The sequence below is a fragment of the Mustela lutreola genome, chromosome 8 (assembly GCF_030435805.1).
Source record: "Mustela lutreola isolate mMusLut2 chromosome 8, mMusLut2.pri, whole genome shotgun sequence".
NCBI lineage: Eukaryota > Metazoa > Chordata > Mammalia > Carnivora > Mustelidae > Mustela > Mustela lutreola.
The window spans coordinates 72717626-72739985 of record NC_081297.1 but is presented as its reverse complement, the minus strand read 5'-3'; the positions used below and the strand labels follow the sequence as shown (position 1 = coordinate 72739985).

The following is a 22360-nucleotide window of genomic DNA, read 5'->3' as shown; positions in this document are numbered from 1 at the left end:
AGCAAGGAGTCTCATCTTGAACTCCAAGAAAGGTGGCCTTGTAAGGTAAGTAGGCATTTATGAGACAAAGAAAAGGGTACTTTATTCAAAAAGACATGCATAGCCAAAGGTCCTGAGGTAACAGGGAACAGGGCAGAGCACATTTGTAGACTTAAATGGAGGCTAATGACTGAAAAAATTGCACCGAGAGCTAAGACTGGGAAACCACAGATCTAATCACAGCTGGGCCTTGCAAACAGTATTATGGTTTTAGATATTTAGCCCTAGCTTACCAGAATTCACTGAAGCCTGAAAGCAAGAATGTGGTATGATTCAGTGTGTATTTGAAAATATACCTCTAGTCTAGATGAACTATAACTAATTAATTGTGGGACGTGTTTGAGGGGGAAGGACATATGCCACGAGACCAGTTTTATACAGTTTGCATAAGAGATGATGATAATTTCACCTTGCTTGGTTGCAGTGAGAAATGTAGACATGTGAATGAAAATGAAAGGTAAATAGAAGGAAAAGTCAATGGGACTTTCATAAATACGTGTGTGTGTGTGTGTGTGTGTGTGTGACTATAAAATTCAGTTACTGGTTTAGAGCTTTGCTTTTTCTTCCTAAGGTCTAGCTGTATATGCTGCTCATATGTAAATAAAAGTTGAATGAATAAATGTCTTAGCCTATAAATATGAAAATATTGATACCATCATTTTTATAAAGCCAATAGCCTTTGTTGTAAGACATGCAACATTTTTGGTGAAATTTCAACTTTGGGAAAGTATTGTAGTTAAATACAGAAACATTTTTCTTCTGTATTTAAAGGAAGAAATTGGCTACCTTATAGTAGATAAAACATAATTATTTGGAAACAAGGAATTGTGTCCAGAAGGCATGCTTTACCATAGCAACCTTAACATTGAGTTACAGTATGTCTTTCAGTTTTACAGAGGAAAATTTATCATGGGAAGAATGTGCTGAATATGTCACATCTTACTATCTGCTTATTTAGTTAGATAATCAAGATCTTGACTCTCTAAATAGAATTATTCTCAGTTTTGACTATTTCCATGCTTGCAAATATAATGTGTGTATACTTGATACTCATTTTAAATTTTAAAGAGATTGAAGCTAACTAAGTCTAGCTAGCACACAGAGGACCTAGAAGTAAAGCCATATTTCAGTTTTCTTCCATGACTTTACAACCGTGTGATTGGTGGAGACCCAAATATTTTCTCTAAGATTGACACAATTTTTTTTTTTCCTAAACTGAGCTATTAAAATTTGAGAATTACACTGAGGGTTTTGGAGGGGAGGGAGTTGGGGGGTCAGTGATCCTGGTAATGGGTATTAAGGAGGGCATGTATTGCATGGAGCACTGGGTGTGGTGCATAAACAATGAATTTTGGAACACTAAAAAAAAAAATAAAATTTAAGAAAATACAAAAATAATAAAATTTGAGAATTTAAACAAAGTATAAGTTGGAAAAGAGCATTTACATTAAAATGTGAGCAAATATATTAAATTTATTTTCATGGTTGTTCCTATTATCCCCATACATATATATATCTACAGTAGCTTAAAGTTTGGTAAGTAAACTTTTATTTTAATGATATCATTTTTCTTTTGTACATGAAAGAATTTTTTTTCTTTGTTCTCAAGAAGAAAAATGACAAAAGAGGGACTTTTTTTTAATTAAAAACTTTTGGGCTTTCACTTTCTTCAACATGTATTTTTATACACATCTAGAAATTTGGACAGATTTAGCCACAGGAAATGGCTACTGGGCCTGGAATGAATTGGTTTTTTACCCCCGGGTAGATGTTCTACTTTTGTCTAAATTGATCTGAAAGTGTGTGTCAGATTAGGCCTGCTCTTTTATATTGCAGCAAGGTGCTCTAGTTGAGTCCAAATATATGTAAACTTTTCCCAAAACACTATCATAATACCCTTGCTTAAAACCATCATGTGTCTTGATGCTTACACTCAGGGATAAAATCATCTGTGTTAGTCTGCTCTGACTGCTATAACAGGGTATCATAAACTCGGTTGCCTTTATACAACCAGAATTTATTTCTCACGGTTCTGGAGACTAGGAAGTTCAAGATTAAGGCACTGGGAGATGCAATGTCTTTTAAGGGCCCACTTCCCGATTCATAGAAGATGGCTGTCTTCTCAGTGTTTCCTCTCTTGACAGAAAGGGTGAGGGAGATTTCTGGGGTCTTTTTTATTAAGGTACTAATCCCTTTCATGAGAATTCTACTCTCATGAGCTAATCACCTCCCAAAGGCCCCATCACCAAGTTCCAACACACTGGGCTTGGTTTTCAACATGGATCTGAGGGGGACACAAGCATTCGGTCTATAGCAGCATCTAAAGGATATGTTCTTAAAGAGATCAAAATTTGACTTTCTATAGGATAGTCTGGTTTTGGCATTTAATGAAAGAGAGAAAGATGTAACCTCTGTTTATCACTTTCAGAGATGGGATATTGACATTGAGTTTTGTAGTCTGACCAAGAACAATTTCCAAATATTCTTACTTGGAAGGGAATTTACCATATTTCCTCAATTCTAAAGAAATAAATTAAAAAAAATTTTTTTAATGTTTTTGGAAAAGGGAAAAAAAAGCCTTGTAATTCATACACACCTTTAATATTGTAGTATTTTCTTTTCTCTTCTTCCCACAAAAGCTGATAGTAAATTTATGGTAATTTTATGGGCAATGTGTCTTTGGTCAGAGGAAACTTAGTATGTGCCATTGTCAACACAAGCCACATAGCATTAGCTACTTTCAAGGGGGAGCGATTGGCACAACCATTGACAAGGTTAACGGTTTAAGCGATTTGTGTATGATGTTCATCCTTGATGTGGTCACCATTTTAATTTCACATGTTATTCAGTCATCCACTAGTGCTTATTGAGTGTCTATTGTGTGCCAGGCAGGATTCAAGATACCAGAAAGGCAGAGAAGCTGTTTGTCCTCCAAGAGGTGACAGTCAGCAGGCAAAGAGGTTATGGCATCAGAATTCCTATAATAGCAATAATCAGAAAGGGGTGTGGACGTACAGAAAAGAGGGCACTGGATTTTGCTTCAGAAAGAAGGGAAAAGCTGACAGGGGACAATTTGAATTCTCAGATAATGATATTCCGAGTAGAGAAAATAACATCAAGAAAAGTATACAGGGTTAAAGCTGCACAAGTGCATGAGAATGTTGTAGAAAGGCAAGACTGTACAGTGTTTGTAGGGTGAGTAGAAGTTAAAGTTGAAATTGTGAAACACATTTTATGGGTCTTATTAGGAACACTTTCATATTATATGTATATATACACACACACACATATATATACACACATAATATTACATGCATATGGTATGTGATAAATTTATATGTGTATATTATATGTGTGTATATATATGTTATATGCATTAATTCTACATGAATGTATATAACATTCTCATATGTTCTCATTATGGTATATATATATTATATTGACAAATACTCATACACACATATATATAAAACAGGACAATCTTAGTCCAACATGTTAGCTCCCTTGATAGATGTGTAACACAAACCCTTACCCAATTAATTTCCCAATTAATTAATTATTCATCCTTGCTACAGCTAATAAGTAGTATTTACCTTATATGTGTGGCATGTAACATGTAATTACAAATTCATGTATTTTTATTTAAAAAACTGAACATTGAATGACAAAGTAGAATTTATAGAGTTCTAATGGGTTTTTTTTTTTTTCCCCTGCTTCTGTGAGCATTCTTCTGCAGCGGGTTATCATTTATTTGAATATAATAAGTGACATTGACAAACAACAAAAATACATTAATGCTCGCATGTATTCACTCTTTTAAAAATAGAAACGCGCTTTAAAATCTAAATTGAAAAACTTGGAAACATTGCTCTCATTCTATGGAACATTAATTGAAAATACAATGTCACCCTAAGTGAATCATTGGTATCATTTCTGCTGGTACATTATCTGGAAAGAGTAACTGGAAGAGACATCCTGTGATACACATTTTCAAACACTAACAAAGGCATTCTAGTTTGCATCAAAACAAGGAAGTGATCGGAGTTACTACCTATAGATACCAACTTTAAAAACTACCCTTCAGGAATTTTATTCCTAGTAAAAAAAAAAATCCCTGACTTTTAAAAATTGTGAGATCATGTCTCATGCAAATCCAAAAGCAAGCGGCCTCTCTATGAATAGTCATGACTTTGTCCTCTTTTAAATGGTTAAACCAGATTCTGTGAGATTCACGGCATTTTGCCTGTGGCTACTTTTCTACCATGAAATTTCAGAGTTGCCTGTTATGTAAAACAAAGCAATTTCACTGCACTCCTCCTTCGAGGACAGCTCTGATGTATGAAGGAAGCATTGATCTACTGCCACTTCCCTGAGTGGCTATAGCAGCAGCCAAGGGAAGAGGGCTTGGCTGGAGAAGAATAGTTGGGTGACCAGTGTAGGTTGTAGGTGGGGTGACTGCTGTCAGTGGTGGGGGGACTGCTGTCTCAGCTCAGCATCCAGCTGACAACAACCCCCAGTTTGAAAACCAGTCAAATGTGACAAATCTCCCCTTGCAATTTGATGGGATGCCCTGCTTGACTTCTTGTAGCCAGAAGAAAAGCAGATTTCAGATTAAGGCTATGTAACTCCATTCAGAGATAAAGCAGGATTTTCGAGGCTAATTTGTATTATTTTCCATAGGAAATGAGAAGAAAAGAGAAATCCTTTGTTAAATGGGGTTTAGCAATAACCCTGTATTAGGAGCCTTCCTTTTCCCGCTTGTCTTCTTGTCTTGAATGCTGGTGTTTATATCTGTTGTTTTGGTCTTATGCCTTTTTTTAAAAAGTGTGGTTTCTGTGAGCATTGCCATAAAGCTGTGGTTGGGCTACAGAGCACTGGCTGCCAAGCTAGTGGTTCCGAGAGCTGTAATCCTGTTAAGTACCTGTACAATAGTAGAGCAGCTGGTGCCGGCTGCAGTCGGTGTGTTCGTGTGCTATGTTGGGACCCGGGATCCATGCGTACAATGAGGCGGGGCAGCTTAGAACAGACCTAAGGCCCCCTCAGACAGCTGGCCCAGTAACTATACACTAGCCAGTCTGGGGAGAGAGACTCATGGAATAACATTAATTTTCTTCTCCAGCAGACGGTAAGGTAACCAAAGCCAGGTTGATTGTGCTGCCTTGGGATTTTTACCTAATGATCTTCTGGAAAGCAGGTGCATTGGCAGGGATTTTAAGCTTATGAAAACCCAACTAGTATTACAGAGCAAACCTTTGCTGCTGTGGGGGTTTATTGGAGTGGGGTGCATTAGTGTTAGATCATTACAAAGCATTTTGCTGACTGCTGCAGAATTAATGGCACTTTTATGGCTTGCGGTTAATGACTGTCAAGAAATAAGAGTTTATATCTGTTCAAATTGTAATTTTAAATCAAACTAGCCAGCTGTCAGATGCACACAGCACATGAGGACTCCTCTTGGTGATATTTGGTGTTTCTCTTATATTTATCATGTTATTAGATCATTGCTTGGAACCTCGATTGTTTTGCAGAGGCTTGATATGAAGTTTTATCATGACAAAAGCAAAGCAAATTGTCACTTCTAAGAGGCAATTTCCATGTCCCTGTGGAAATTTAGTTTTCTTCAGTATTGAAATACTTGAGATTCTTGCTATTTTTTGAGTACCTGCTTTTTAAAAATTTAACCTCAAGGAAACCATAACCTTACTTCCTACATCACCGTATGCAGGGACATCTAATGTGAGCCTCTCTTCTTCCTTCCCACACTTCTAAGTTTTCCCTGTCTCTATCTGTGTCTTCTGTCTGTGAAAACAGACATCTCCATCCACTCAACGCCTATTGCCTTTCTGTGCCTCTCACCCTCTTCACTCTTATTTCCTCCACGTTTTCGTCCCTCTGTCTTCAGCATTTTCAAACTCTTCTTTCCTGGCTTCACTCCTCGTTGAAAACAAGCGGATAAACCCTTCCTTGATCCTGCCGTCTTCCTTCGGTGTCATCTTAGCTCCCTATTCTTTCCCTCATAACTTCCGAAAAGAATAGTCTTCGTGTGCTCTGGGCAATTCATCCCGTGCCCCACACTTGTTTCGCCTGTGCAGCCTGTCCTGCCTTACTTTAAGCAACTCTCTCCAGACAACTGATGGATTACAGTTGAGCCCAGTGTTCCCCATGCAGCACCCCCGCCTGAAATTCTCAGCCACAGGTGAACATCCCGATGAGCCCATTTTTGAAACTGAGTATCTGTGGTTTCTTGACTCCTTTGACTGCTGTCTTTCTTCTCTGGCCCTACCTCTTCTGACTGATCTATCAAGATATATCTTGACCTAGAGACAGGCAGAGGGTCAGCATTTTGGTTTGGGTTTTGTTTTTGTTTTTTTGTTTTTTTCCTTCCATATCTTCTTTGAATGCCCAGCGCATTACCTCTGTTTCAAATATACATTAGTGACTTTCCCATTCGTATCGGTATCTTTGTTCTCTCTAGTAAAAACTTCAACTCCAGGAAGGATACCCTTATTCAGTACCTCAGTGTTGTTGTACCCAGCTCCAATCTGTTCACATGGTGTCCCTTCCTCCTGACTTCCTTATTTCTGTTAATGGCACAGACTTTAGCCCAGACATCCAGTCTTAAAAATGTACTCACTGCTGATTTCTTCCTGCCCCTTTCCAGTCACTTAGCAGGACAGTTTGATTCCATCTCTGTAGCATTTCTCTCATTTCCTCTGCTCATCCGTTCTTTTCACTTCTCTTTCCCAAGACCACTCACAGTGTTGTAAAGGGTTTCATTATTATTATTATTAATACCATTATTAGATTCTTGTTTGTTTCTTCCAACTCAGAACTCTTGAGAAATTAAAACTATGACCTAGATACTGGCACATGCTTGCAGAGAAATCTCTAGTAGCTCCTCCTTACCCATGGCAGAAAAAGCAAATACAGACCCTCAAGACGCTTCACCTAAAAAGGTCAAGTTCATTTCTCCTGAGAAGGTTCCACATTTCACCCTGCAGGCTAAATACTGCACCACTCCCTTAATGTCCTCATTGTTTCTTAAGTATTCATCTTTTCTTCACTGTTCCGTCCCCTGACAATTTTTCTTCAACTCCTCCATGGCTGCCTGCTAAAGATACCGTACTTCCTGATAGTTTTCTGAGAAACAGTCAAAAATTACCAGCAATAAAATACATATATATGTATCACATCTTTATAAGTAAATGATATGTAAAGTAGATCCCTCAACTAGCTAATATCTCACAGTGATTAGTACACTATATCCCTACTGAGGATTCCGTTTGAATGATTTATTTATTTAATTATTTAAGGTTAGCAGAGTACCCATGTGTATCAATAAATACTTGTTGAATGAATAGATGAATTTAACTGATTGTTTTTAATTAGAATCTCTTGGCTCATTACCTTGGTATTTCTTGGGCCTGACAGAGTTATCAATTTTGTTTTTATTTGTAATTTTTTTATCCTCACTAATTTGTATGCCATTTTATACGCTACACCTATGAAAATAGTTGAACAGGTTTATCATTAAAGAAAAACTGAGGAGTCAACACAAACATAGCTCATGTTCATATTGCTAATTATTATTAGAAAAGAGCATTGTGTATCTACCACTACATGACTGGAATTATAAAACACATTCTCAGTCAAATGAGCTGTATGTCACAGGTGCCTAGCGATTGTCTGGCACCCAACTGAACTTTTGCTGATTATCATTATTGTAATAAATTTCTGGTAATAAACTCCTTTGGAAATCATTCCTAGTCTCCAAAATTCTATAAGTATATACATATATGTAAATATACACACACAAAATAGACACATATATCTTACACACAATGGAAATTTCTTTTGTCAAAGTGACATTTATCTAACATGATTAGCCAAGCTTCTATCTTCCATTATCTTACTCCCTTTCATCTATGTTTCTTCTGATTTTCCTGAACTATTATATCCTGATTCCATTTGTTCAATAACTCCTCTTTGCCAGTTAAAAATTGGCAACATAAGCTCAACTCTGTTTTCTTAATCATTTTTTGTTGTTTTGTACTTCTTACCAGTAATAAAGTTAGATACATCTTTAAGCTTCATTCTACAAGGATAATTTTCCTCCAAATTTTGCTTAATCTGCATAATCCTGTCCCTCTTGATTCTTGCATATAATATTGTGTATTATATGTATATAACTGACACACTGCCTTGAAAACTTGCCAGATTTCTAGTATTAGTTCTATACTCACGAGTACCAAGATCAGTTTTAACTTTACGTTGCTATTGGACCCCCACCCCTTCAGCAGTTAGAAAATTGCTATTAACATTCCTAGTTCTTAAGACTATGAAAGTTAGTAATTGTAAACTGGTCAAATCTTTCAGAAAGTGGTTAAGAGTCTTTGGGAGCTGGGCTAGGAAAACATGGTCTTAATGAGAAACAATCACTTCATATAATCCCATCAACAGTGCCACAAAGGCACAAGCTATTCCCTCCATTTCACAAATGTAAAGCAAAGACTCAGAAAGTTAAGCATAGTTGTATAGCTCAAATTGTAGAGCTGGGACTTAACCTCGTGACTTTCTGATTTTGAAGCCCATGTTGTTCCATTACTCTTTTCTGTGTTGAGTAGCTCCTATGCTCTTTCTAGAAATTCCTATTCTCTAAACCACACTAAAACTATTCCACCCTGGGGCGCCTGGGTGGTTCAGTGGGTTAAGCCTCTGCCTTAGGCTCAGGTCATGATCTTAGGGTCCTGGGATCAAGCCCCGCATCAGTCCCCATGCCTGCTCCTCTGCTTACTTGTACTCTCTCTCTCTGTCAAATAAATAAATAAATAAAATCATTAAAAAAAAAAAAAAAAAAAAAAAAACTATTCCATCCTGTGACTGGTTTCCTTCAGGCCCTATTTTTCTTTATTTAAAAATAATTCATCACTTGATTAAAAATCAGCTTAACCTACTTAGGCTATTTTTGTTTGCTACAGATTTGATGCTCTCACCCAATTAAGATGCAAAATTCCTCTGAACATCAGAATTTCTGAAATGGGCACAATTTTTGCTCCAAGGGATCAAGAGCTCTATATGACCATAGCATGCATATATACTCAGACTGCTTATGTTAGACGGTCCTCCTGTTGAATGCAGCATGTTCTCCCTTCACTCAAAAAGAAAACCAAACAAAATGAAATACTGCTTATCCTACGGTGAAACAAATGATCTGATGAAAATCTGAATGGCTTCTAAGAGAAACTTGACAATTTTTATACTTTTATTTCTGAATATTCATTTAATTATGCTAGGTAATGTCACTATATTTCTTTGCACAGAATTGCTTAAGAGGTCCCTAGCAGCTGCCATGACCTGTTATTAAGCCCTGATGAGTTGAGCTCTTTCATGCTCACTATATTTGTTTCAATACATGAATTCAGGGGTGTCCTCTTTGAGTCTTATCATGCTACGTTATACTGAGGTAACAAACAATTTTCAAATTCTTGGTGGCTTATGAGGTAAAGGTGCATCTCTCCTTCATGCAGAGTTGGATGCAAGTCTGAAAGCTCAGCTGAAGGACATTCTCCAAATAATATCAGGGATTTAGGCTGTTGTTTTCATCTGACTCCACTACAGTGATATCTTTTGCTTACAGGCACTTGGTGGACACATACAATCCTTTCGCACTGGGTTTACACACCAGACTTATGGGTCTAGTCAGCCTAACAAGGAAGGAGGCTTACATACAGCTGGGTGACAAACAGTTTTAGGAATTCCAAGCTGTAACCACAGTTTCTTAGGTTCACCCTCCATTACTACTCCTTTGCTACCGTAAGCTTTATGACCTCAGTTCCCCTAAGTGCTTTGTCATCACTACTCACTGCTTCTTGTCAAACAGATTTCAGATGGCAAAGCGCTCCAGACAGGTTGAACTTGGTGTCTAGAGATACTGAAAGTCAAAGAAGAATCATATCTTTTAGAAGCATAGATGTATTTATACCTTTACCCAGATCAATTATGGTGCATTAAAGAAAGTCGTCTCATTAACATAGAATCCAGTAAGCTGTCACTTAATTCTCTCTGCCTGGCACCAACACCTGAAACTTGGGCCACTCACTGTCCCACTAGGGATATTGGATTCTTCATGCTCAGTCGCATACCTGATCCCAGAAGCTAAAAATCAGCCTCCCCACAGGTCTAGTAAAAATTTGCTCACCAGTACAGCCTCTATGTAAAACATGTCAGGTGAACTGCAGAAGGAGACAATGACTCTGATCCAATCCTGACCCTACCACAAATTCCATTCCTGGAACACAGGACTAAAGACACTGCACTATATGAAGTGGGTCCTGCTGCCTTACTTCCTAAAAGAAGTAGTATATCTTTTCAGAAAAGGCAGAGTCTTAGAGTTAAGCCCATTTCCATTTAAATCTCAACTTTGCCCCTTAGCTATGACAGAAATTGATCCAGTTGCATAGTATCCTGAGCCTGAGTTTCCATGTATGTGAAAAAGCCACATAGAGTTCATAAAACTGTGTGAGACTTACAGCACTTTTGATGTGCTATGTGCTTTGTAAATGTTACTTCCCTTCTAAAATGAGTAACAAACACCCAGGGATCTTGATAATCGTATAAGTAACCATATCAGAATTTTAACTGGTGGAAGGAGTGTTGGGTTTGACATATTACATCTCGATTTGGAAGAGAGAAAGGGAGGAATTTCTGTAGGTTTTCGGTGGATTATTTGAAAATGTAGAGTCTCGGGCCTCACCCCCTCATTTGCTGGCTCAGAAGCCATGGGAACAGGGTCTATCCATGTGTAACTTGAAAACGAGCTTCCTGAATGATTCAGATGCACACACCTAGTTAAGTACCACTCTCGAGGCTGGCCCAGGGCCTGATGCATAGAAGTTGCTCAGCACACCTTGATCGAACTTAGGGGGTCACCATCTTGGCCCAGTTCCTACCTCTTATAACCATTAAATTTCTTTCTGCACCTTCTGCCTACAAGTATCTATGATATCAACTATTGTTTATCTTAGAGGAACCAGCCCTTACCAGAGAACATGTGATGTTTCAAAGTATCCAGCCATTTGCAGAAATGTAGACAAAACAGCCATATAGCTACCTGCTTTTTAAAATATCTTCACAACAACAGAATTTAGACACTTCAGCAATGCTGTATTGTAAGCTGTAATAATACTAGTTAGTAGTTGTTAAATGTCTACATGGAGCAGGCTCCAGGGAAAGCACATGCTCTCAAAATCCCTCTGTGGTAGGTCCTGTGACTGTCCCAGTTTCACAGTGAGGAAATGGAAGCACACAAAGGATGTGTAACTTGTTCAAGTTGATATGAAAAATTTTTTGAGTGACGTTCAAAGACACTCCTAGGTGACTTCAAAGTCAAAAAGAACTCAGGGGCTCATGCTGATGATGGTGGTGTCCTAGACCAGAATTCGTATATCATCAGGTATTCTGTATTATTAGTTCACAGAAACTGATTGATGCGACACAAACATATTGACTTGTAAGTGCCAGTGTTTCAGACAACCACATTAGGGCCATTTCCGTGATAGAAAAATGTGGCAATGGAATGGGGAGGGTCTGGAGACACCAAGACCACAATAGTTAAGTGATTTTCTAGGACCCTGAAGATGGCAAAAAACTTCAGACCTTGAGCAGTGTGTTCAAATATGTCATCTCTTTGCTTGCTGTCCACTTAGCTGTCTTATTTATCCTTATATTTACTTGGTTATATATGCATATAAATAAGTGTGCAAGGAAAGAATAGATAATCCAGGCCCTAAAATATCCAAGAAGGATGAGCTGGTTATCACTCTCTATCATACCACCCTGTGTTAATTCCCTCCATAACCCCGATTATTTCCTGGATAGTTTATACAACAATAATCTATTTATTTATTTACTGCTTTCTTTCACCTAAGTGTTCTGCATGAGATCTGGGACTTTATGTATCTTGAATGTCATCATAATGACCAAATAGGTGAGTGAAGTCCAAAGATGAGGGAGGAACTATCATGTATCATAATACCAGATAGAAAAGTAGAGTCTGGAGACTGTTAAGATCAAAAGAGAAAGAACCAGGGGTGCCTGGCTGGCTCTGTCAACAGAGCATGTGACACTTGTTCTTGGGGTTGTGAGTTTGAGGCCTATGTTGGGTGTTGAGATTACTTAAAACCCTTGAGACAAAAAGACAGAGAGAGAGAGAGAAATATTCCAAAAACCATAAAAAGTGGTGCTAGAAGAATTGTGATCTCTGCACCTAGAGCAGGAATACTCTGTTTTATGTTCTCTTTTGCTAATGTGTATGCCTGTGTGTCTCTGCGTTGGAGAGAGACAGAGACAGAGACAGAGACAGAGAGAGAGAGGTAATAGCCTAGGGGCCAGGAAAATGGGCTTGTAAATGTGTGTTTATAGACAGAGTAAAGAAAGAACCCAACAGTTGCTTCCTAATACTATTCTAAATGCTAAATATTCATGAGTGAATGAAGGATAAATCAGAGAATAAACAGTAACCTAACACAGGAGAGTGGTCTGGGAAGGGAAAAAGGAGAGATTGAGCAATTCCAAATGACTGTGCTTAGTCATTAAATGAAAGGGAAGAGGCAAGGTAGACTTGAGTTCCTGTGTCTAGTCAGCCCAGTCTTTGATAGGGAGCACATGTAGAGCATTCTTGGTGGAAGAGCATTATGACTTAAGTTTTGGTAAGTTGCCTTTAATGTACTATGCCTAGCCCACACATTAATATTGTAGTCCATGAATAAGTAGGTTTGAAGCTTAGGAGAGAAGTGAGATCTAGAGATTTAAATTTGGGAGTCATCAGCTAATCTATACCTTCACCTTTCTCAAAATCTCCAAATTTACCTGTCTTATGTAACTGTTGATGATTATTCCTTAGTATGGAGATATGACAGTCCTACTACCAATGCATATATTTCCTCCTATAACAAATATTAAGAAAGAAAAATATTCTACAGTTATCAGTACATATTCAGTGCTGAGAAACCCCATCACCAGTGGAGTGGAGTAAAGTTATGAAATTGCTTAGATTTATTCAATCTATTTTATGCAGCCATGCTTGAGGACACAACTTGGAACCTGGGAGTTAATTTTAGACTCACTCCTTGTCCTCAGGGAAATTCTTATATCTCACTGTGCTTCAGGCATCACCAGAATGCCTTCTTCTAGCCATCTAGGAATTTGTCATCATGATGACTATCTCCGAGTGACAGGCAATAAAAAATACTGTTTATACAGTGAATCCAGATCACTTGGTTTAAGTCCTGGTTCCTCGATTTACTACTCATGTAACCCATCTACAACCCATGTTAGGAGGAGACATTGATAATACCTACCCCAAAGGGTTGATAGGAAGACTCAATTACATTAATGATGTATGGTGCTAGAACAATGCCTGGTATAGAAAAAATACTAAGTAAGTGTTAGCTCTTATTTTCAAAAATATTTAGGAATTGTCATCGTGCTCTACTCATAGTACCATTTAATAAATACTGGCTAAACATTTTTTTTTGAAGATTTTATTTATCTATTTGTCAGAGAGAGAGCCCGCAAGTAGGGAGAGTGGCAGGCAGAGGGAGAAGCAGATTCCCCGACAAGCAGGGAGCCTGATACAGGACTCGATCCCAGGACCCTGGGATCATGACCTGAGTCCAAGGCAGATGCTTAACCAACTGAGCCACCCAGGCGCCTCTACTGATCATTTTCTAGACTACTTTTGTAGAACTGAAAATGGTGATGGTTGTGTTCTGAGGAAACCCTAAATAACTACCTGTGATGTGACTGAACAGTGTGACATTACCAAAATATGATGTATGCGTATGGCCAGTTGGCCTATAGATGACCAAATCAAGAAAGGTAGTATTATTCTGGGATAGATTAGAAGTCATTAAAGTTCCTCAAAGAAATAAGATGGGACTACCTACTTCCTATGAATCTTGCTTCAGATGCTATCATTGGTTTCTTGCACATTTATGTCCACATTATTTATACATTATCCATTAAAGTAAATAAAAAGAACATCGGGATTATTACTCTGAATATATTACATTCTTTACACAGAGTGTGTGTGTATCCCATTTACATACATAATGGGTACTTCTGTGCTGACATCTTTTACATAAAGGGTTGGGAAACAAAAAACCTTTGAGGAGCTCTTGAATGACCAACATAAGTATACACTAGCAAATGATGTGGACAGAATAGGACTATAAAGTTTCAACCAAGTGAATTTCAAATAATGTAATAGAGATTTATTATGACTGAAAAACTATAAAGAGATAACCTAGAAGTCTACAGGAGTAATCATCATTACCATTATCATACTACTTGTATGATTCCTAGTAGCCAGTATGTTATTGCGCATGTATGATGTGCCAGATGTACCTGACACAGAAGATCATCACAACAACTGTATCCCTTGTGGTAATTATTTGGCAGGTGCTATTGTATCCTCATTTTAAAGACGAGAAACCAAGAAACAGGGAAGATAAACAAAAATAATAACTTGCCCCATATCACATAGATAGAAACTAGGGGAACTGGAACTTCCAGAGCAAATTGCCCCTAGAACCCATGCTGAACCAGCACACCAATATGGACAAAATATTTCAGTTTATGAATCCCTTCTTCTGGAGTCTATTGCATTTCATCTTCAGAATCAGCATGCAAGGTGTGTATTATGCCAGTGTGCAAAGCCATACAGACAACAGTGACAGGTCTCAAATGGAAACCCTAGTCATCTTCCTTGAGATCCATACCTTTTCTTTCTATGGGAGTCTCATCAACTGACTTGACAGTTCCTAGGAGTTTATAAGTGGGCAGAATACTTTTAGTTCTGAAGGCCACAATTGTAGATGCAAAATCAACAAGGTCAAGTAGTGAGAATAATGTGAAAAGGATGCTGGGTTATACACTGAAATGTTGAGCTATCACCAAGTAAGTGGATGACACGTGGATACTATAAGCGGGAGTGTTTTTGTAAAATCATGAGAGTAGTTAATATTGCACATTGTTATGAATAAATACTGGATGAAATCAAAGGGCAAAGGCTCTAGGTCTCCTGGCATTGGCAATTTCAACACCTAATCATTTTTTTATTAAAAACAAAGGATAATATATGACATATTTACCTCAGAGACACTGTGAAAATCAAATAAAAGGATGTCATTCGAGACACCTGGAATTCCTGTACTACCAGGCAAATGATCAGTGCCCAATAAATTATCATGTGTATTCAAAAATTCACTTATATGTGGAACAGAATAGAACTTTAAAGGTGCATATAAAATATATGCATAAATGTACAAATAACTGATAAAACACATGTGATCATACCTCATTTATTTGCATACCTGTCAGAGGAATTTTTACTTCATAAACTCTCAATTTGATGTGTCTAGAATTAAACCAAGTTAAATATCTTATGCTTATGGTTCTTCAGTCCTTTGACTTAATATTCTTGAAGCAGCCCTACTGGGGAAAAAACTTTACCTAGCAATGAGGTATAGAAACACAAACGCAAAATTATGTCACTTTGCTGGAATCAGGTCTGTTTAATCTCCCAGTCACATCCGTTCACTCAATAGTCCTCTACTGAAGACCTTCAACATGAGCAGCATCTCGCTAGGAATTCTGGGAGGTCAAAGGGCAATTGACCACTTCATCGTGGTTTGTCCCGGACTTAAGGTCCTACTGCCCTCACAGGTCTTGTAGTCTACCCTGAGTGGTAAATCATCTACATAAAATAATGTGAAGTAGGAAATGATGCATAGCTCGATATGGGTGTGGATAAAATCCACTGAAGGTTTAGAAGTTCAGTAGTGAAGAGATCACTTCTCCAAATTCATGAGGCCAGGGAGGAAAGAACATTTCAGCTGGACCACAGAATGATTTCTGTGGCCTGAGGTACACTCTGTAGCAAAGATAGGAAGACGGGGAAATTTACACAGCCGTTCAGCTTTGCTGGAGCTTGAAAACAGAAGCGTGTACTCAAGTGACCCATTTGCCCATGGTTGAGGGTCTCTGGGATACAGAATTTGGAGAGGTAAAGCCATAAGAGTCCTGGGCAAATCGGGATCGGTTGGTCATCTCTAGTGTGCACTCCAGGACAGTGCCCAGTGATCCATTATCAAGGTGTATTAGTAAGGGAAGGTATTTAGCTGTGACCTATTAAAAAAAGTCAAAAGTTTAATTTGATAAAGTTTAATTTTAGTTTAGTTATTTATCTAAACCATAATAAAGTGGTTTTTTTTTTTAAACCAGAAATAATCATTTCCCTTATTTTAGACTAGATCTTCTTAAAAGTCTCTCATTCTCGGTCTCTTTCTCCTCACTGCTTTGAAATACTACTCTCCGTGTCCTCGTCGGCAGAATCAGGGAAGGGCGTATTGATGTGGCTCTAACTTCCTCTGCAAGAGAGAGAGCTCAGCAACTTAGCTATTGAATTCCACCGCAGAATTTGTCCTTGGAGAACTGAGTTCAGATCTCTTTACTCAGTCTGACCTTGGGTAAGTCGCTGTGTCTCTGAGCCTCCGGCTCTTCATCTTTGTGATTGCATATAAGATACTAAACCTCAGAAAATGTTCAGCAGCTAAGTGCCAACTCAGAAGTACCCAAGCATCCTCTAAAAAGAAGGCAGGATTTTTATCACCCAAAATGATGTACATACCAAAAATTGTAGTTTAGTAATGCCTTTTTAAAAATGTCATTAGTTTCCTTTAATCTGCAGACTTCCTCTCCATCATATCTCTCTTTCTGTCTTCCTCTCCCTCTAAGAAACGGGAATATGTATCTATCTATGTCAGGTTACTCGCAGCCTGGATTTGGCTGATCACATCTCCATAGTAAAGTTTAATATTCTTCCCTGTTCTCTGAATTCCCTCTAATTTGCTCACTTTGGGAAATGCTCTTTCAAGAGTAGTCTCATTTTCTTCTGTCAGATTGTGTGTGTGTGTGTGTGTGTGTGTGTGTGTGTGTGATGTTAGCAGCCATTAATTCTCAGTACCTAGATCCATTAATTAAGGATTTCCGGCATGAGCATGTTCTATCATTCTTTCTTCATTTATTCAGTGGAATAATTCTATAAGGAGAAACTCCCTCTCATCTACTCTAGTTAATTCAGCGTTACCATTTATATAGGAAAAGCAGGATAAATTCTGTATTCCTTCCTTTCAGCTACCTCCATTTAACCCTCCTATAGGCCAGTATAGATCTTAAAAATAGTATGTCCAATTTTGCAAGCCATTGCACTTTGGGAGAATAAACTAACACAAATCAAAAGCAATAAAAATAAATAAGTATATTTTGAAATACATACACAACAAATGTTTTTGCACTTTGGAGAGTATTTTTGCATGGGTACTCGGAAAGATAGTCCTCTATTCTCTACTTACTTTTATTTTTATTTGTTTTTTTCAGCATTTAATTTAATTTAGTTATTTGTTTATTTTTTAAGTAAGCTCCACACCCAACACAGGGCTTGAACTCACAACCCTGGGACCAAGACCCAAGATCAAGAGGTGGATGCTCCCCTGTCTGAGTTACCCAGGCACCCCTCAGCTTATTTTTAAACCATATTATCCCACATTATTACTATCCACCAGAGACAGTATCTAATCTATTTGTAATTTTAAGACATTGGGGTTTTTTCTTTTTCTTTTTTTATTTTAAAGATTTTATTTATTTATTTGACAGACAGAGATCACAAGCAGGCAGAGAGACAGGCAGAGAGAGAGGGGGAAGCAGTCTCCCTGCTGAGCAGAGCGCCTGATACAGGACTCAATCCCAGAACCCTGGGATCATGACCCGAGTCAAAGGCAGAGGATTTAATCCACTGAGCTGCCCAGGCACCCCTTTTTTTTTCTTTTTTTTTTTTTAAATTTAATTTAATTTTATTTTATTTCAATGTTCCAACATTCATTGGATTAACTCATTTGCCCCTATCTACTCCAGATGTTACATTCCAACACAAGATTCTGCAGGTTAGTCACTGGAACTTCTAAAGCCTTGTATTCTAATGAAATTTAGAGGACTTTGGAATATGTGTTCCCTTTTTCTAAACACCCTTCAGTTCAATGGAATGAGCCCATTAGTAGCAGAAGATGGAATCCTTCCAGAGTGTATGGGCCACGGGCAGCATTTGACAAATGATTAGAGAAGCTGCCCTTGCTTCCTGAAATAGAAACAAAAGAACAGGGGCACTAGTAATGAACAGACACAAACAGCCAAGACAAATGGATGAATGAGTAACTTCAGTTTGAAATTGCTGACTTCAGTGGAATGCTCATTCTTTACTTTCTGATGACTAAGAAAATATTTTTGAAAGTTATAATTTTTTTTTCTTTAAAAGCTAACTACAAAATATTCTGAGAAGAAAGCTCCAATAAGCAGCAATAATAGCTTTAATAATTAGGTTTCCTACTTAGCTTTCAAAACCTGTCTCATAAGGAAGTTTTATAAGTAGAGGAAGCAGACACTTTCATTGATGGATGACTGAACCATCCTTGCCTTACTGCATTCTAATTTCTTGTAAAGCACAGAATTTCAACATCTGGAGATCATTAACTCTTTCACTTCAGCAGTTCAGAATCCTTCAAAAAAAAAAAAAAAATAGGCAATGCTCACTTTAAGGAGTTCGACTCCAGCATAAAAACACTTCCTTGGAAGTGGCGCTAGAGACTCAGAGAAAATTAACAATTTTTTAAAGCATCAAATAGGTATATTTTACCACTGCACCTACAGAAGATCGTTCCCGCTCATCCCCAGTGTTGATTCCCATAAAAGGTCTTTTCAGATACTTTCTTGAAAACATTTCTTTCCATAATGGAATCAAAGTAATTAATAGCTACTACAAGTGGTTTCGAATTTGCAGGAAGTCCTGGTGAACTTTGGTCACAAGCAGTATTCCCTGTTACGATGCCACTTTCATGTAGGTCTCTCAGCTTGGCTTTCGTCCAGGCTGTTAGGTGAAATTAGGCCCAGAAAATCGGATTATTACATCCCAAGGGAAACGACCGATAAGCAGCAGATGATTGCTCATCTCTTTGTGACTTGCTGGTGTTGAGGTGTTACTAGTTGCAAAGCCAATTTGTTAACAATTAGTACTCATTAGAATCATTTCCTGTTATCGATTCTAAACATTTGACAAAGCGCTTTTAGGAAATTAGACCCCAAAAAGTGGCTCTACGTAAGTGATGAGCAATTAAAAATCTTCAAGATCCAATGTGATTCCAAACCACAGTCATCAGTTTCCAAGTAATTATTTTTGCTTTGGAACCCACCTGCTATCCTGTCCAGTTTAAAGATGTGCTGGAACAAGGACATACTTCTTAATTAGCAGAGGTTGTGGTTAAGTCAGGATAGGGACAAAAGGAATTTTCTTTTATTATCTGCTTTAGCTGTTTGTTCTGTATCTAAAAGGATAAAAATTGCCAGCTTGCAATACAATATATGTATTTGTGAGAGTGTGAAATTAAATGCATTACTTCTATTATCTAAACATCTAAGCTGAGTTTTTAAGCTGTGTTCACCTTTGTACATTATGAACTCCAAATATAGAATCATAAATGGAGTCATTGTGCATTACATTAGAATTTAAATATTGCCAATGTCAGCTCTCTGAAATATTATATATGACTTTAATAAAATTAGCATAAATACTATGAGCATTTGAAATTTTTCTCAGAAAACGCATTCTATTTATCTGATTTTTAAATATAGACCCACATGCATTATAGAGCTGCAAATTCATATTCAATAAATATGCCCTTATTAGCTAATTAAAATATTTATTAGCTGTACAAGTATCATCTCTTCATACTCACCTAAACGTTCTTTATTTAGATTAAGAAAATATGTTTTATTTCCTCTCTGGTAGGTAATGGTCTTTACACATGAACTATTCAGTGTTTTTTATAGGATCAGAATTAAAACTGAATGAGAGCCCCCATCTTCTGTTCCTTTCCCACATTACTCCCCAAATTCTCCTTTGCTTCTGCGTTTATTTCGTAAATTTAAATAATTGCTCCCATTCATCTTCCCCTAGACTTACTAACACTGAAAATATTTCTTTTAATTGTTGCAAAACATGGAGATGTGAACCAAGTATATTTCTGTTTCTGAATTTCTTATTCCCATATTAAAACCTTACATCAACAGAGAAATTAAGTGTATGTTCCTTCTTGAAATGCCCTATGCTCACCCCCTGTATCCTTAATAAACAGAGATGGTATTGACACAAGTGAATTTTGTTTAACCACACTACATTTGCTTCTTAATTAGTGAATATTCATCTGTCATCAGCAGCAGCTATGACACCCCTCCCTGCTAACATGTTCTGTCATAAATAATCAATGAGGCACTATTAATATTCATGAGCTGGAATCTGTGTAGTCATGTGCACTGATGCAGAGACAGGGGGAGTGTTGCCATGAACTGACTGGAAACTCTGTGTGTGTATCCGTGAGTGCAAGATACTTAGGGAACGCGAAGAAGAGCATGCTGCCACACACCAGCCTGGCTTGTGCTTCCAGCTAACAGCGGTTTGTCTGTGTTTCTGGGCTGAAGTGACTGATGAAAAACAGTAGTCAAGTCTGGAGGGTGATTCCCTTTCAGTTCACTTGCCTTTCAGGTCTGGGGAAATTAGAAGATTTGCTCTCTCCCTCTGCTTCTTAGAATGGGCTGCAATTTGTGCACTTTTCAGAAAAGAGAGGAACACTACAAACTGCTGTATGAAGTTTCCCAGGTGAGTGCAGGGTCTGATGCCAGCACCTCAGCAGCCAGGCTTTGTGTTTGTCTGCAAAGATGGTAAATGAATTGTGGCTAGCTTTATTATTATTATTATTATTATTCTTTCAGTAGATTTCAGAATTGAGAGCAGACTTGCTGGTTGGGGGCTTTTATTTTGGTTTTGGGTGGCAGTTTTCGGGTTTCCTTGCCACTCCCCCTTCAGATGACTTCCTGTGGGATTCGTTTTAACATTTTTTGTATCTCCTGCCAAGATGTCAGTCAAGTCAAAGGAGTAACACTGTAATATTTTGAGACACCTCTTTCATTTTGGAATAGTGTTGACATTTGAAAATCAAGCGTATTGTGGCTACATTAACGTTGGGATTTTATAGGTCTGTGATCTCAGTTATTTTGAATAGACAGGAAAAGTTTCTTGCCAAATCTTGTTAGCCAGAGGAATTATTTGATTAATTAGGAATTTTTGCTTTGGGTTAAGAGGATCACCTGGTGTATTTTTATTATATGAGAAAAAAATATGTGTATGTCTTGGCTTAAAAAGGAGATAAAGGGATTTTCTTATCACTTGTTCTTAGGTCCTTTTATTTTTTATTTTTATTTTTTTTTTGTCTCTGGTGCTAGACATGAATTTCAGGAGCTTATTACAATATGTTTTTGTCTTAGGGAGAATGTGAAAATTCAGTTGTCCTTTAATGTATATCTGAGGGTTTTTCAGGATAAAAATAAGAAAAACTAGATCCCTCGCCTTCATAGTTTTCACAGGATTCTGTTAATTCACCATTTTATTTAAGCAGGTTTCCCTGGGGTGCATGCTGAGGTCCAGATTTGTTGTTTGGCAAAATAAAGTTTATTCCTTCCTTTTTGCAGTTTGTCCCAGATGTGAGACACTGCTACTTTTGTTCTTAGACAATATTGCTGATGAAAGACAATGTTTGGGATGTTGGTGGTCTGTGGGCACAGCAGTAGCCAAGTGCCCACTGCCTACTGATTCCCTCAGATTTCCCCCTGACGTGATTCATTTCACAGTGGGCTAATTACAAAGTGGATTTGCTACACATGAAACAGCCTCCTCAGTTGCAATGTTAATGCACATTTTCATGGTAATGTGATCAGAGGCTCATTAGCCAGTTTCCAAAATGATCCTCTGCATTAATTAAATATAAAAATGACTCCTTTATCACCGTAGAGAGGAAAAAGAAGATTAACATTGTTAATTACACTAGGGGCAATACCTTTTGCTTTATTTTTTCCCTACAAACTTGCAAGGATGGGCTAACATAATATTCATTTCCTAGATAAGCTCTCATCCACTTTGACTCATGAAAACAGTCTCTAGGTGGAACACTTTCCTTTAGTTTGGTTTGTTGGGAGTTTGAGTTCTAGTGTTGATTTTCTTTGGGTGGTAGGAGAGCAGGGGAGTGGTTAATCAATCTATTCTTTTTTCCCCTGAATTACTAAATTGATATAAAGGTATAATATGGTGGACGTCGTGGGTGACCTCCTTCCTGATTATGCCTAGGTTAAGCTGTTTGCATTCTACTAAGAAATCAAGCAG

The 22360-nt window shown here is 37.7% G+C and overlaps 1 protein-coding gene across 3 annotated transcripts in view; it reads left to right on the top strand.

The window, feature by feature from the left end:
- The window catches only part of PDZRN4 (PDZ domain containing ring finger 4), a 349032-nt gene that overhangs the window by 196406 nt on the left and 130266 nt on the right, over nt 1-22360 (top strand). The window contains exon 1 of one of the 3 annotated variants that reach the window (XM_059185638.1): nt 20528-20803. The exons of the other annotated variants lie outside the window; for them this stretch is intronic. Coding sequence (XP_059041621.1) covers nt 20735-20803 — 69 coding nt within the window. The 5' untranslated portion in view covers nt 20528-20734. Of the gene's footprint in view, nt 1-20527; nt 20804-22360 lie in introns of those variants that run through there. 3 annotated transcript variants of the gene reach the window in all.